Source organism: Tachyglossus aculeatus, chromosome 23, assembly GCF_015852505.1.
Source record: "Tachyglossus aculeatus isolate mTacAcu1 chromosome 23, mTacAcu1.pri, whole genome shotgun sequence".
Lineage (NCBI taxonomy): Eukaryota > Metazoa > Chordata > Mammalia > Monotremata > Tachyglossidae > Tachyglossus > Tachyglossus aculeatus.
The window spans coordinates 24,209,161-24,224,537 of record NC_052088.1 but is presented as its reverse complement, the minus strand read 5'-3'; the positions used below and the strand labels follow the sequence as shown (position 1 = coordinate 24,224,537).

Genomic DNA, 15,377 nt, shown 5'->3' with positions numbered 1-15,377 from the left:
CTTCGTTGCTTTTGTGAAGTTCTTTGAGTTTAGGGAGTGGACTTTTGTCAGCACTGGCATTTTCTACAGCTTACCTTCAGGCTCTGCTACTCTTACAAAGAGAGATTCAGGGTGCCAGCCAATGACGCCATGAGGCGAGCCACTTGGCAGAACGGTGATCACAGCCCTCTTCCGTCTCGGATCAATGGTAGCACCTCTTGAAGGGTCCTTAATACCCACTGTGGTAACTTGGACGAGAGTGACGGTAGCTGCCCCTGAAAATTCTGGGATGTCGTCGGCGAGGATGGTCAGGGTGATCGTGGCCAGAGACTGGCCTTCGGAAAACATAATCTAAGAATTTTGAGGGAAAAGAGGCCTAAATTGTATTTTCGGCATTGATCATGCAGTGGTTATGTTTGTTTTGTTTTAAATGATAAAGGTCGTTCTGGAATGTATTTCTTGGCCACATTTCCAAGGCTCTGCTCACTGTGATAATAAAAAAATAACACTGCCAGTAGAAATTAAATTCCATGCTACATTAAAAGTTGGAGAAGTTTAGGGTTCAATTAAAACAAGTTACATTGAAACAACTTTCTCAATAAAATAGAACCAATTAAGTTAACAGGCCTTGGGGCAACATGGACATATAAAATCCATAGAGAATCCAAAAATTTCCTTATACCCAACAGTTGCAAAAGCTGCAAACCTACATCATGATAAACCAATTTGCATTTCATCTTCTTTTATTCAGCTCTTGCACCACCATTCTAACCCTCTCTGCAGATACATAGACTTTATATTTTCTTATCTACAGTTGCATCACTGGCCACTGTGCTGCCTAAATAACATAACAGCTGAAGTTTAGCTCTGTTGCTCATGAAGATTTTTGGGTGTTGAGCTTCTGCTGTGCAGGGCTCTGTTGTCTTTGGGCATGTCTCTAGCCTCTTGCTGACTTGTCCAAGTAGTTTAAAATTGCTTGCAAGTTTCCTTGATCGTGTGCATGAAGGGCACAATCGACTCAGGTGATTGTCTCTAGTTCTTTGGATGATGTTTGCAACCTGTTGAGTTGGAAATTGTCCAGAGGGCTGGAATCCTAGCCTAATGTTGACATCAAGTTCCATCCTCCAGCTTGGTGACACAGAAAAACATTCAAGAAGGGACCTATTGCATAGACCTGCTTAACTCACTGGCCATGGGGAATAGTCTGATGAGGAGACCCTTCACTCCAAAGCAAGGAATCATGTGCCCCTTGAGGGCCAGGGACCCTAAGTCTTCCCTGAACAGTTCTCTTTCCCCGTGCCCAGAACACTGCTTTGCACACACTAAGTACTTAATATATACTATTTTACTACTGCTAACACAGAGCAATCTCAGACTCTACAGTACTGAGCACTTACTGTGTGCAGAGTACTGTACTAATTCTGTCGTACTGTACTGCTCTGCACCCAATAAACACCATTGATTAATTGACTGTACTAAGTGCTTGAGAACATGAAACACAAGGGAAATTTGTAGGTCTTACAGTATATAAGGACAAGACACACAAAATAAATTACAGTAAGGGAAATGGCAGAGTATAGGATAAGTAATAATGATAATAATAATAATAATTGCGGCATTTTTAAGCACTTAGTGTCAAACACTGTTCTAAGTGCTGGGGAAGATACTAATCAGGTCATACATAGTCCTGTCCCACACAGGGCTTATAATCTTAGTAGGAAGAATAGGTATTGAATCCCCACTTTACAGATGACGTGACTGAGGCACAAAGCATTTAAGTGATTTGCCTAAAATCACCGAGTAGGCACCTATCAGATCCAGGATCAGAACCCATGTCCTCTGCCTCCCAAACCTGTGCTATTTCCACTATGCCACACTGCTTCTAAATCCTTCTAAATAAGTACCCAAAATGCTATGGGATTGGGGTGAGCATCAAAAAATAAGAATAATAATAATGGCATTTATTAAGCGCTTACTATGTGCAAAGCACTGTTCAATGCGCTGGGGAGGTTACAAGGTGATCAGGTTGTCCTATGGGGGGCTCAAAATCTTCATCCTCATTTTACAGATGAGGTAACTGAGGCACAAAGAAGTTAAGTGACTTGCCCAAAGTCACAGAGCTGACAGTCGGCGGAGCCAGGATTCAAACCCATGAATTCTGACTCCAAAGCCCGTGCTCTTTCCACTAAGCCATGCTGCTTCCCTGGAGTACAAACCCAAGTGCATTGGTGACCCAGAAGGGAAAAAGAACAGACTGGAGAAATGAGAGGTCTGTCAGGGCATGTCTCTTGGAGGAGATTTGATTTTGAACTTTGAAGAAGGGGACAGTTACCACACAACTTCCAGAATTGGCAACTACTGACAGGGTCAAATGCCTTTTGTAAGGCCTATGGGAACTGGAGCTAGGTCTCAATGCTATTCCCTGATTTTCTCTTATATCCTGGCCTAATGGAAAGAGCACGGGCCTGGAATCAGAGGACCTGGGTTCTAATCCCATCTCCACAACCTGTCTGTTGTGTGATGTTGGATGACTCACTTCGCTTTTCTGTGCTTTAGTTCCCTAACTGGGAAAATGGGGATTTGATACCCATTCTCCCTCCTACTTAGACTGTGAGCTCCATGTGGGACCTGGTTATCCTGCACTTATCCCAGCACATAGTACAGTGCTTGACATATAGTAAGCACTTAGATACCACAATTATTATTACTATTATGACTATGCATGCTGCAACGATAAAGTCTGCTGGCCTACACTGAGGCCTGAAGACTCACTGTAATCCCAGAAGCTCCTGATCAAAGGTATTTTTCATTGACAAGCCCAGAGAAGGTTTCTGACCTAAGGTCTTGCCAGGAATGGAGAGAAGGGAGATGCCACATTATGTTCTGCAGTCTAATCTTGCACCTTTATTCTCGAAGATGATGATGGGGGCAGCGATGATATTGTCAAAGCGGTCTTGTGGTATTTCCTGGGCTTTCTACATGTTGATGAGAAATCCTGTGCATGGGTTTGAGCAGCATGTCCCTTTCACAATTGAAGATCTCAGCAGGTAGGCTATCACCTTTAGGTGCTCTGCCTTTTTCTTGACTGTCTGCAATGGTGACTTCCTCACTATTTGGGACAGAGCCTCATCTTTGTTGCTAGGTTTTCAAAGAATAATAACAATAATAATAATAATAATAATAATAACAATAATAATGGTATTTAAGCACTTACTATGTGCCAAGCACTGTTCTAAGCACTGGGGTAGATACAAGGTAATCAGCTTGTCCCAAGGGGGACTCACAGTCTTAATCTCCATTTTACAGGTAAGGTAACTGAGGCACAGAGAAGTTAAGTGACTTGCCCAAAATCACACAGCTAAGTGGAGAACCAGGATTAGAACCCATGACCTCTGACTCCCAAGCCTGTTCTCTTGCCACAAAGCCATGCTGCTTCTCTAATAACAACTGTGGAATTTGTTCAGTGCTTTCTAGGTACCAAAAGGATCAGACAAAGACCCTCTCTCACATAGGGTACATGGCATAAGAGGGAAAACAGACTCTGAATCCCCATTTTACATATGAGGCAACTGAGGCAAAATGAAGTGGTTTGCCCAAGGTCACAAAGGAGATACATGGGGTTGTTGGGATGACAACCCCTAACCTCTTGTAGATCCTTATTTTCAAGGGTAAAATGTATTTAGTGGTGCATAATGAAATGTTATTGCCTTCTCTTCCGGAATCCCTCCTTGTCTAGGAGAAGTCTGGAATCATGTTCCCTCTTCAGAGGTGCTGCACTGATGTACATAACTGGTTATGGCATAGCTTTGCACTGTATTAAAGAGGTGGGTGAGGCTGGATGGGGGAGAAAAAGCTAAAGGCTTTCTCTTTTCTTCAAGTCAGATACAAATAATTTAGTAGAAACTATCCAAGTGGGAGAGGCAGCAGGACCCAGACAAAGAGGATGGTTTGGGAAACTGGAGATCTGGATTCTTGTTCCAGCTTTCTTCCTGCTTGCTGCTTCAGCTCTCTTTGCCTCGAGTTTCCTCATCTAGCAAATGGTGACATCTCACTATTTCCCTTAACCTAGTCCTAAGGGCCTGTTATGTATACTGAGTATGATCACCGATGGAAAAAAAACCACTTTGAAAGAATCAAAAAGCCTATACACAGTCTAGCTATTTTTATAATTAATGATTTAGAAAAATTTGGCAGAATCACAATTTAAAAATTAATTGAGGCTTCTTGTATATACTCACAAATATAAATAGGAGAGAATGAGGCTACTATTGGTATTTTGTAAAATGTGAATTCTTGAATAACTTCATATATCACATACCACTCCTGATGTGGGAAATCGATCACTAGGGCTTCCATCAGCTTCCCACTCCACAGTTAACCGGCCTTGAGTTCCTCTCAATCGTTCAACACTCAAGGTAATCAAGCTATCTTGGTGCATTTCCTCCATTTGCTTATGCAAAGAAGTCTGTAAATGCAGAGGCAGAACAATCATTAATTCACTGGAAATTCTAAACATCAAATACAAAAGTTATCTTTAATAACTATTAAGCAAACACAGAGAGCTAAGATCAAATTTTGAAAATAAACAGTCCTTTCATAAGGTAGAAAGGACTTGGATGCCCTGAAGTACTACGCTACTCACCCCAGTCACACAGCACTGATGGATACAGCCTTATAAGCTATTTCCCTTCTTTGCAATTTATTTTTTTAATAGTATTTGTTAAGCCTTAGTTATCTGCCAACCACTGTTCTAATTGCTGGGTTAGATACAAGGTTATCAGATTGGACATGGTCCTTGTTCCACTTGGGACTCACAGTCTAACCAGTGCGGAGTAGGATTACCAGAGAAGCAGCGTGGCTCAGTGGAAAGAGCACGGGCTTTGGAGTCAGAGGTCATGGGTTCAAATCCCAACTCTGCCAATTGTCAGCTGTGTGATTTTGGGCGAGTCACTTAACTTCTCTGTGCCTCAGTTCCCTCATCTGTAAAATGGGGATGAAGACTGGGAGCCCACCGTGGGAAAACCTGATCACCTTGTAACCTCCCCAGCACTTAGAACAGTGCTTTGCACATAGTAAGTGCTTAACAAATGCCATTATTATTATTATTATTTAATCCCCATCTTACAGTTGAGGAAACTGAGGCACAGTTAAGTTACATGACTTGCCCAATATCACACAACAAGCAATTGGCAGAGTCAGGATTAGAACCCAAGTCCTCTGACTCCAAGGCCCATTCTCTTTCTACTAGACCACGTTGCTTTTAACATCTGTTTCCCACTGTAGACTGTAAGCTCATGGTGGGCAGGGACCAGGTCTATCAATTCTACTGCATTATACTTCCCCAAGCACTTGGTATTGTTGGATTGAAAGGATGAATAAGGATGATAATGGTGACTATATTCATTATGACTTTATGACTTTAGTATGTGCCAATTACGACAAAATAATCACAAAGACGTGATGATCAAAGAGGGAAAGAAAGATTGTAAACCCCTTGAGGTCAAAGATTAATGTCTACCAACTTTATTACAATCCAATAATACAACTGTACTCTCCCAAGCACTTAGTACAAAGATATGCAATAGCACCTCCCCGAAAAATACCACTGGTTGACTGACTGGTCTGGAATCTTACCCTCATTTTACAGATGAAGGAACTGAAGACCAGATAAGTGACTTCTCACAAGCACTCAGTACAGTGCTCTGCACACAGTAAGCACTCAATAAATACCACTGATTGATCAACTGATTTCCTCAGATCACACTACAGGCAAATGGCAGAGCCAAGACTAGAAACTAGATTTCTGATTTCCAGTCCTCATTCTTTTCCTCTCACCTATGTTAATCTCCTTGTTAATCTCTCTTTTTTACAATAGTGGTATTTGTTAAGCACTCACTATGTGCCAGGCAATATACTAAACAGAGGGAAAAATGCAAGTTAATCAGGTTGGACACAGTCCATGTTCCACATGGGGCTCACAATCAACCCCCATTTTACAGATGAGGAAACAGGCACAGAGAAGTGAAATGACTTGCCCAGGGTCACCCAGCAGACATGTAGCAGAGCCAGGATTAGAACCCAGGTCCTTCTGACTCCCAGGTTCATGCTCAAACCAGTAGGCCAGGCTGCTTTTCTTATTCAGTGTTTGGGAGAAATGGGGGATAAAGACCTTGAGCCCAGTTCTTTTAATCAGAGGTAAACAAAGGTTGACAGTAGACCACTCTTATTATCATTATTATTACGATGTTATCGTAATGTTATTCATTCGATAGTATTTATTAAGCGCTTACTGTGTGCAGAGCACTGTACTAAGCGCTTGGGAAGTACAAGTTGGCAACATCTAGAGAAGGTCCCTACCCAACAGCGGGCTCACAGTCTAGACATGTGTATATGATGATTTTATGTTCACATGGATAGACACTCTGTCACTGGGGATTGCTTCCTTCCAATGCCCTTCAGAAAGCAACCACCACCCAGTTTGAAACGTCAGCAACTACGGGCGCTGTACCAATTTAAAGAGCTAAATTAACGTGCGGTTAATCCGGTCACTGAGACCAGAAACCCTGATGACATTAGCATAACTGGGGCCAAAGCAAAGCAGAGAAAAAGGCAGCACAGAGGAAGGTGGAGTCAGGGCAGACTTCAGGTATTTAGTTATCGATTTAAAAACATAATAACAATAATAATAGTATTTGTTAAGGGCTTACTATGTGCCAAATACTGTTCTATTGCTGGGGTAAACACAGGGTAATCAGGTTGTCCCATGTGGGGCTCAAAGTCTTAATCCCCATTTCACATATCAGGTAACTGAGGCACAGAGAAGTTAAGTGGCTTGCCCAAGGTCACACAGTAGACAAGTGGTGGAACCTACATCCTCTGACTCCCAAGCCCTCGCTCCTGCGACTAGGCCATGCTGCAATAGTGCACCCACCATCAATCATCGGTGATATTTACTAGACTGTGAGCCCACTGTTGGGCAGGGACCGTCTCCATATACTTACAACTTGTACCTCCCAAGCGCTTAGTACAGTGCTCTGCACACAGTAGGCGCTCAATAAATACGATTGATTGATTGAGCATTTACTATGTATGGAGCACTGTAATAAGCACTTGGGAGAGGCCATTCCAACAGAACTGGCAAACACACTGCCTGCCCACAGCACGTTTACAGTCTAAAATCCAGCACGCACACACTTACTGTTATCGTAATAAGGCCTTACAGTGTGCTTTGCAAAGCACAGAACTAAACTGTGAGCCCATTACATGCAACTCCTGGCCCACGGGGGCTCATATAAAACAAACAAACAAAAAAAAACCATTTGCTTGATATGCTTCCTGGCTGGCCTGTGTACTTTACCCTTTGCTTATCTGCATACTTACCTGAGTACCTGACTATGCCTGCTGCTTCACTGGCTAATCATATCTAGGATAACCACGGTCAACCTTTATTAAAGGGTTTGGTACAGATAGCTTGATTGTAGCCACTGTCAAGCAATTATAAACCCTCCTTCCTAAGCCTTTCCACTGGCTTAACACTTCTCTTTTCTTCTCCAATAAGCCTCGTCTGGTTTGCTCTTACAAACAAATTTTTCCTCTCTTTCTTCCTCACCACCTGTTCTGATTTTCTTACATAATAATAATGATGATATTTGTTAAGTGCTTACTATGTGCCAAGCACTGCTCTAAGCACTTGGACAGATACAAGGTTATCAGGTTGTCTCACGTGCGGCTCACAGTCAATCCCCATTTTACAGATGAGGTAGCAGGCTCAGAGAAGTTAAGTGACTTGCCCCAAATCACACAGCTGACAAGTGGTAGAGGCAGAATTAGAACCCATGACCTCTGACTCCCAAGCCCATTCTCCTTCCACTAAGCCACCCTGCTTCTTCAAAGCTGGTTCTTCTGAGAGGCTCTCCTCAAACAACACAGTCAACATAATTTATTGAGTGCTTACTGTGTGGGGTTATAATACAGGATCTCCGTCCTCGAAGATTTACAATCTAGCTACAAGGAGTTTACAATGCAGCCTCTACATAGACTTCTCCTGAAGACAGAGTAGTAGTGGTGATAGTAGTACTTAATGAGTGCCCACTTGGTACAATGTGCTGCACTGGATACTTAGAAAGCACAGAATAAAGAAGTAAAACATTCTCATCCCACAGGGAGTTACAACATGATTCTAGATTGTCACAGTATTCTATCCAACAGAGTACACTGATCTTTTTTACTCAGACGACCTTTTCCTTTATTTAAAACTTTACTCTGAAAAATACCAAGATTTCTTTTAGCAACTGTGTGCACATAGGAGAGGACAATACAATTAGGAGACATGCTCCCTGCCTTCAAGGAGTTTGCAGTCAATCTGTGCTCTCTACAGACTTTAACACTGACAAATTAAATAGGTTAAATCAAATGAAGATACTTTCATGATTACAGAGTGACATAATTTATTATGGAGAGAACCAGGCTTTTAGATGGACTGATTTATAGTCTGGCTTTGTGTCCTCAATTAATGAGCATTAGCAAATGAGGTTTCACGCAGCTATGGAATGTGCAAGAAACTCATTAGCCACTCTCATTAATCGTATAAGGGTAGCCACCATGCTCAGATTGCATGAGATCCTTATGACTAATTCCAGTTCAGGGTGATTCAGTGCCTAGGGAGATCAAGCAGCATAAAATTTACTCCCAGGATTTAATACTAACTTTCTCTGGCAATCAATCAATCGGTGGTATTTACTGGAGCATTTATGGATGCAGACTGTACTAAGTCCTTGGGAGAGTACAACAGAGTACATAGGAAAGATCCTTCCCTGCAAGGAGCTTACAGGTCAGTGGAAAGGGGTTAGCTTGTGCAGTAAACTATGGAAGCAAGAGAAGAAATAAAACCAACGAATAGCCCCAGTAGTTTTGAACAAAGTGTACTGGTTTCCCTCAAGGACTATCATGGCAACAGTGCCTGTTCTTCCTAAAAAAAGATAAGAAGTGGTACCTGAGGAATGGTAAAATCAATTAGGGGTATGTACTGAGTGCCTATTGTGTGCAAAGCACTGTGCTAACCACCTGAGAAAATACAATTCAACAGAGCTGGTAAACACATTCCCTGTCCCCCAGAAGTTTACAGTCTAGAGGGGGAGACAAACATTACAGTATATTACAGATATATAAATGCTGTGGGGCAAACATTAAGTGCTTAAAAGAAAAGGCAAAATTATCTTGAAAGATGCAGTTGCCATTGTGAAATGAGTGTGAATGTGTCACTTCTCAGAATGTGCTGCTGACAATGAAATGAGCCCTCTCCTCCTCCTGGGGAAGGGAAAAGCTTCAGGTAAATCCATGGAGGGATCCGCTACATATTTCATGCATTCAATCATGTTTACTGATATGCACACGGTAAGTGCTCAATAAATACGACTGAATGAATGAACTGAGCACTGTACTAGCGCTTGGGAGAGAACCATAAAAACGCACTCCCTAATTGGAGATTCCATCCAATTCATCCATAGATGTCTCTGGTGAGGGGCCAGAAACTCAACTACGACTGCACAACCACACACACTCACACTCTCTCTCTCTCTCCCCGCTTCCCCCACCCCCGCCCCCGCCGTTTCTTGGCTCTGGGGGAAGCAAAGTCAATTAAGCACTTGGGAGAGTACAATATAACACAGGTGGTAGCCACGTTTCCCGCCCGCAACAAATTTACAGTCTAGAGACTGTCCTCGTTGTCATTGCTACTCTCGCTTCAAGCCAAAGTCCTTCTCTAAGAGCCTGCCAACATGTGGGAAAAAAAGGTGGTCCAGAAAGGAGAAAGCAAATGGGTTGGCTTTCCAACAGTTGAATATAGGCAAACGGTACCTGAGCAAATGCAATCAATCCATAGGCATCATCATTGGGCGGAATAATTATTGTTACGGAATCATTGATACCGATCTCTGCTCCCCCTCGAGGATTTTTAAGCCACACACGGAAAGATTCTTCCTCCTCGGGGATTACATCATCAAGGATGTTGACTGCTATTATGGCTTCCCTGTCCCCAGGTCCAAATATCAATTCGCCTGAACTGCCATGAGAAGAATGGAACATATCAGTATACTGGTTTCCTTAATGGAAAAGAGGGGAAAAAAATAAGATGCCTCACAAATCCATTCTCCCCCGCCACTCCAAAAACAAGGTCATTTAGACCAGGACAGTGATCCAACCCAAACCCACTGATACACTATTTGACGAAAAAACATAAAGTGGGTGTTTATCCCCCCGACCTCCCAAAAAATCAATAGAATACAAGATCAGTAAGTTGCTGGGTATTAAATGAGATACTTACCTAGGAATGAAGTCTGATTGATTAGAAATGTAGGTCAGTTCAAAAATTTGAGAATGAACTTCTCCTGCTAGAGCAATCAGACTTTTGCTTGAATTACGGGACCTCAAAGAAACTGAAGCAAAGCTGTTAGCAGGGGGTGCTCTTAACATGAATGAGAACTGATTCAACTTTGGACTCCAGTAGTAGAGTGCTGATTCTTCTTTGCCAGCAAGGAGTATATGGACTGCACAAATGGTGAGAAAGATTTGAAAAAGTAAGAAAATTAATGGAATGGATATTAGCCCACATATTCTCTATGTCCCAACCCAGTGCAAGCCCTGATGAAGTTCACGGGGCAATTTTTCTATCAGGGACCAAGTAAACTAAATGATAAAGCCCGCTCTGTAATTTGGGGAAGAATATATGGTCATTATTCAACATATATATATATATATATATATATATACCACCAGTGGCAAAGAAATCAAGAATAATCCCAAGCTAATTGCTGCACACTTCTTGAAATAAGCAACACAGTGAGCATTTAGAAACTGCTGATATGGAAGACAAGAATATTTTATTTTTATTTATATATTTTCCTTTGGTGGCACAGCCTGGTCTGAACACACTATATAACTACCCTATCACGCTCCTCCTTGGTCTACCTTTATCTTCTCAACCAGTATCACCTTCCATTAACATTATCACCATTACATTAAGCCCAATTATCTCCCCACACAATTTTCCCACCTTTGCATAATTTTTGCTACTCAAAAACAGGGAGAAGCTATTACATGGGGAATTAAGTCTAATAGCAAAGGAAGTAGGAGATAAAAGAACAGTAAGAAGGGGAGAAGGAAAAGAAAGTTAAGTGAAAGAACTGAATGAATTACGTTAACCTTTCTTCCCTTTTCGTATTTCTACTGTCTCTGCAACAACCTGGCCCTATTCCTTTTCCTACCTCATGGCACACTGCTATCTTTGCTGAAAAAAATTGATTCCTCAAAAATCAGGGGTGAATAAATTGTGCAGGAGAGACAATTTTAAGAGTGGATACTATACAACACCAAATTTGTCTATACGGACCTTGACAACCTATCAATCTCTATGCAACTAAAACAATTCTGGAATGTCAGGATTCCCTCCTAGCCTGCCTTACCAAAAGACCACGGTGGGTCAGGATGGAGACAGAGATCTGTTAGCACCCCAGTGTATCTGGTGCACACAGAGAGAAAGTAATCAATAATAAGGTAGTAATAAAAATAGTATTTGTTAAGTGCTTACTATGTTCCAGGCACTGTACTCAGTGCTGGGGAGGATACAAGCAAAGCGGTTTGGACGCAGTCCCTGCCCCGCATGAGGCTATCTATCTTAATCAATCAGCCAATGGCATTTATTGAGCACTTGCAGTAGAGCACTGTACTAAGCACTTGGTAGAGTACAGTAGAGTATTAGAGACCTCAGTGCAGTGACCATTCACGGCTTAACCCACATAAATCATCCCATACTTCTGGCCCAACCTGAAACTGCTGATGTCTTTAGTCAGAGAAGTCTCAGTTCTGCAATCTCAGTCTCACGAGCTGCAATCTAAGTCCTATTTTATTCCTTTCTGGGCTTGGCAGACTGGCAACCTATGGCCCCCATAACTCCATTACACTGTACTTTCCCAAGCGCTTAGTACACTGCTCTGCACACGGTAAGCACTCAATAAATACCATTGATTGATTGATACTCCCTACAGAAACTTTTCATATACTACATGACCCTTCAAAGCTATCTCTCGGGTTTCCAACCTGATTATCTTGCATCTACAATGCTTGCTATATAGACAGCGCTTAATCTCACTACTTATGATTGATAAAAACCCTAATATCTTGAGACTTAATGAACCTTTAATGATTTGAGGAGTCTCTTCCTCCAATCCCTTCTCCTCCTTTAAGTGAGAGGTCCAACCTGGACCCTGCACTCGGTAACTGACAATCCAGTGGAAGAATCACTTCCTTATTTATCCCTTACACTCCTGGCCAAACATTCCGTGTTGTGCTATTTGATGGCTATGCTCAATCCTATCCAGTCTTCTCTCTAAATGTTTTCTGTGAAGTTGAGAGCTTGTCAGAGTAGTCTATCAGCAAAAAAAACACAAATGAGTAGGGCTTTCTCACTGTGGTATGGTCTGATGTTGACTCAAGAAAAAATCACAGGGATGTATTCACTCATACCTCTCCCTGAAGCAGGCATGAAGGAGTGGATCCTGTGTGCTGTCCCAAAGTCCAGGGTTTGAAGAGAGGTGAAAAAAGAACGCCCTGCCTCCCACACGTGAATATCTATGGCATTCCTGGCTCCTTCTGAAAAAAGAAGAAATGAAGAATCAAATTGCTGTCTAAAGTTTACAAAGATAAATCACAATAGGACAACCCAAAATATTCTGTGATACACACTACTAGAACTATACCTAAGTGTGGCCCTGAATGGAATTAAATTATATCCCGAGTGGTCAAACTTTCATTTTGGCTAGCATTTCCTCTTTTTCAGAATAAGAGTTCAACAATGAAGACATCACCTATGCTGTATTTTCAACCAGTGATTGATCCAGGGCAGAAAATCACAGACTTGAGATTTTTATTTTCCAATGGGATTATCTTGCAGTGATACTTCGATGATGGTATTTATTAAGTGCCTACTATGTGCCACACACTGCTCTAAGTACTGGGGTAGATACAATGCAACCAGGTTGTCCCAAATGGGACTCACAGTCTTGATCCCCATTTTACGGCTAAGGTAACTGAGTCCCAGAGAAGTTAAGTGACTTGCCCAAAGTCACACAGCTGATAAGTGGCAGAGCTGGGATTAGAACCCACCACCTCTGACTCCCAAGCCCATGCTCTTTCCACTAAGCTGTGGTACTTTCTATGCCAGTCTACTGATAAACCCGCCTAACCAGTTGTAAATTAACTAGTAAGTCGTTTTCAATTTCTTATTCGGTAAGGTTCAAAATACCAGAGCACTGTTCAACAGCTACAATAATTGCAATCAGATTTATTACCTTTAGCAAAAATTAAATAAACATCATCTCCTGAAGTCAGTGCCTCCATTGCTGTTGTCCCTGTGGCAGATATTTCCTGAAATTTCCTAAACTCACTCCCCGACCATCTGAACAAAAGAGAATTCAGCCCGTTGTCAGATGGGGAGACCGCTAGGAACACACTTCCTCCTCTGGAAAACAGGGCCACGGTCAGCACTCCGTGGACAGGGAGTTTTTGATGCCACACAAAGATTTCACCATTCCAATGAAAGATCTGCAAAAAATACCAAAAACAAAATTCACACCAAGGACATGGAGCTTATGAACAGTGCACGGTGCATAGTAAGCGCTTAACAAATGTCATTATTATTAATATTATTGTTATTATTATTATTGTTATCAAACATGAAATTGTACTCAGTCTTCAAGCCCTTTCTTCCAGCTAAAACAGATATTCATTCACACAAAAAGTGAGTGTTTATGTTTCTTTGGATAATGGGAAGACGAGGAAGTATGCTGGCAAAACACGAATGTGGCCCCCTCCTTTCCACTCAGCAACTGTGAGAGGGTGGGCAAGGGCAAGGCTTGGCGTTAAAGCTCTTCAGCTCTGGAATACCTGTACGACATATCCCAGAATACCATGTGACATAAAAATAATAAAAAACTGAGTATGCCTCAGTCCAGATGTAGAAATCCAAAAATTTAAAGAGAGCAAAACCATCTGGGACAGGGGAGAAGAGGAGGATAGGTGTGAGGTTCAGTGAGCTCTCACTGTACGCAGAAAACTGAACAAAGCACTCAGGAGAATACAACAAAGAGTCTACAATATACAGGGAAAGGCTGACAGACCCTATTCACAGAATGCTATTGCTGATACCTATTTGTGATGAGTTTCCTTCACCAAGTCAGTAAGTGTAAGTTCCTTTATAATGAGAGACTCTGCTTAAGTGCTAAGGACTAAAAGAAGTCAAGGAAAATCATCACAAAGCTCCTTCAAAAATCGTGTTGTTCAATCCTGCTCGAGGCAAAATTCTGGGAGGGAACAATACACCAGAATTAGCAGACAGGTTCCCTGATGTGTCTACATATACACCCCATTAGGACATGAAGAGAGTAAAGTGATGGATAGGAACGGAACTAAAACCGTTTTCTCTTGTTTGGTCAGTGGAGTAAAGATCTTGGACCAGTCACTGAGAAAAAGGGATCCTTTAAAATTCAGCCCTCATTTCCTCTTCTCACACTCGCTTCTGCGTCACCCTTGCACCTGGGTTTGCCCCCTTTATTCACCATCCCTCAGCCCCACAGCACTTGTGTATACATAGCCATAATTTATTTATTTATAATAATGCCTGTCTCCCCCTCTAGACTGTTAGCGCGTTGTGGGCAAGGAATGTGTCTACCAACTCTGCTATACTGTACTCCCCCAAGTGCTTAGTACAGAGTTCTGAACACAGTAAACACTTAATAAATACTATTAATTGATTAATGGAAATATACTCACACTGCTGCCGCTATCACTGGCCTACATCAACAAAGTCCTGAACTGAAATGGAAGAAGTGCCCTATATCGTCCCAGAAATTGAGCCGGACACCTGGTGCTTGGTTTCACTGGTGAGGCAGCAGGGCAGTGTTTGCAATGTCTCCTATGTGCCATGCCTCTCTTTTCTCTGAGCTCAAGAATGTTTAGAATAGATTCCTGGATTATTATTAATTGAGAAGTGCTATGCCCTAGTGGAAAGAGCGCAGTGCTGAGAGTCACAGAACCTTTCATTCATTCAACCGTATTTATTTATTGAGCGCTTACTGTGTGCAGTAACGGGCTCGTAGTCTAGAAGGGGAAGACAGACAACAAAAAACAAAACATGCAGACAGGTTTCAAAACAGAATAAGCAGAAATAACTATAATAGAATTATAGCTATGATATATATGATATAGCTATGATATTCATTCAATCAGCATGGCTCATTGGAAAGAGTACGGGCTTTTGAGACAGAGGTCAGGGGTTCAAATCCCGGCTCCTTCAGTTGTCAGCTGTGTGACTTTGGGCAAGTCACTTCACTTCTCTGTGCCTCAGT

The 15,377-nt window shown here is 42.0% G+C and overlaps 1 protein-coding gene across 1 annotated transcript in view; it reads right to left on the bottom strand.

The window, feature by feature from the left end:
• ADGRV1 (adhesion G protein-coupled receptor V1) overlaps positions 1 to 15,377 on the bottom strand; it is a 470,004-nt gene that overhangs the window by 355,378 nt on the left and 99,249 nt on the right. Inside the window, exons 49-54 of the mRNA XM_038765531.1 lie at positions 13,323 to 13,575; positions 12,499 to 12,624; positions 10,301 to 10,523; positions 9,835 to 10,039; positions 4,298 to 4,444; positions 75 to 330 (exon numbers count right to left, since the gene is read on the bottom strand). Coding sequence (XP_038621459.1) covers positions 75 to 330; positions 4,298 to 4,444; positions 9,835 to 10,039; positions 10,301 to 10,523; positions 12,499 to 12,624; positions 13,323 to 13,575 — 1,210 coding nt within the window. The remainder of the gene's footprint in view (positions 1 to 74; positions 331 to 4,297; positions 4,445 to 9,834; positions 10,040 to 10,300; positions 10,524 to 12,498; positions 12,625 to 13,322; positions 13,576 to 15,377) is intronic.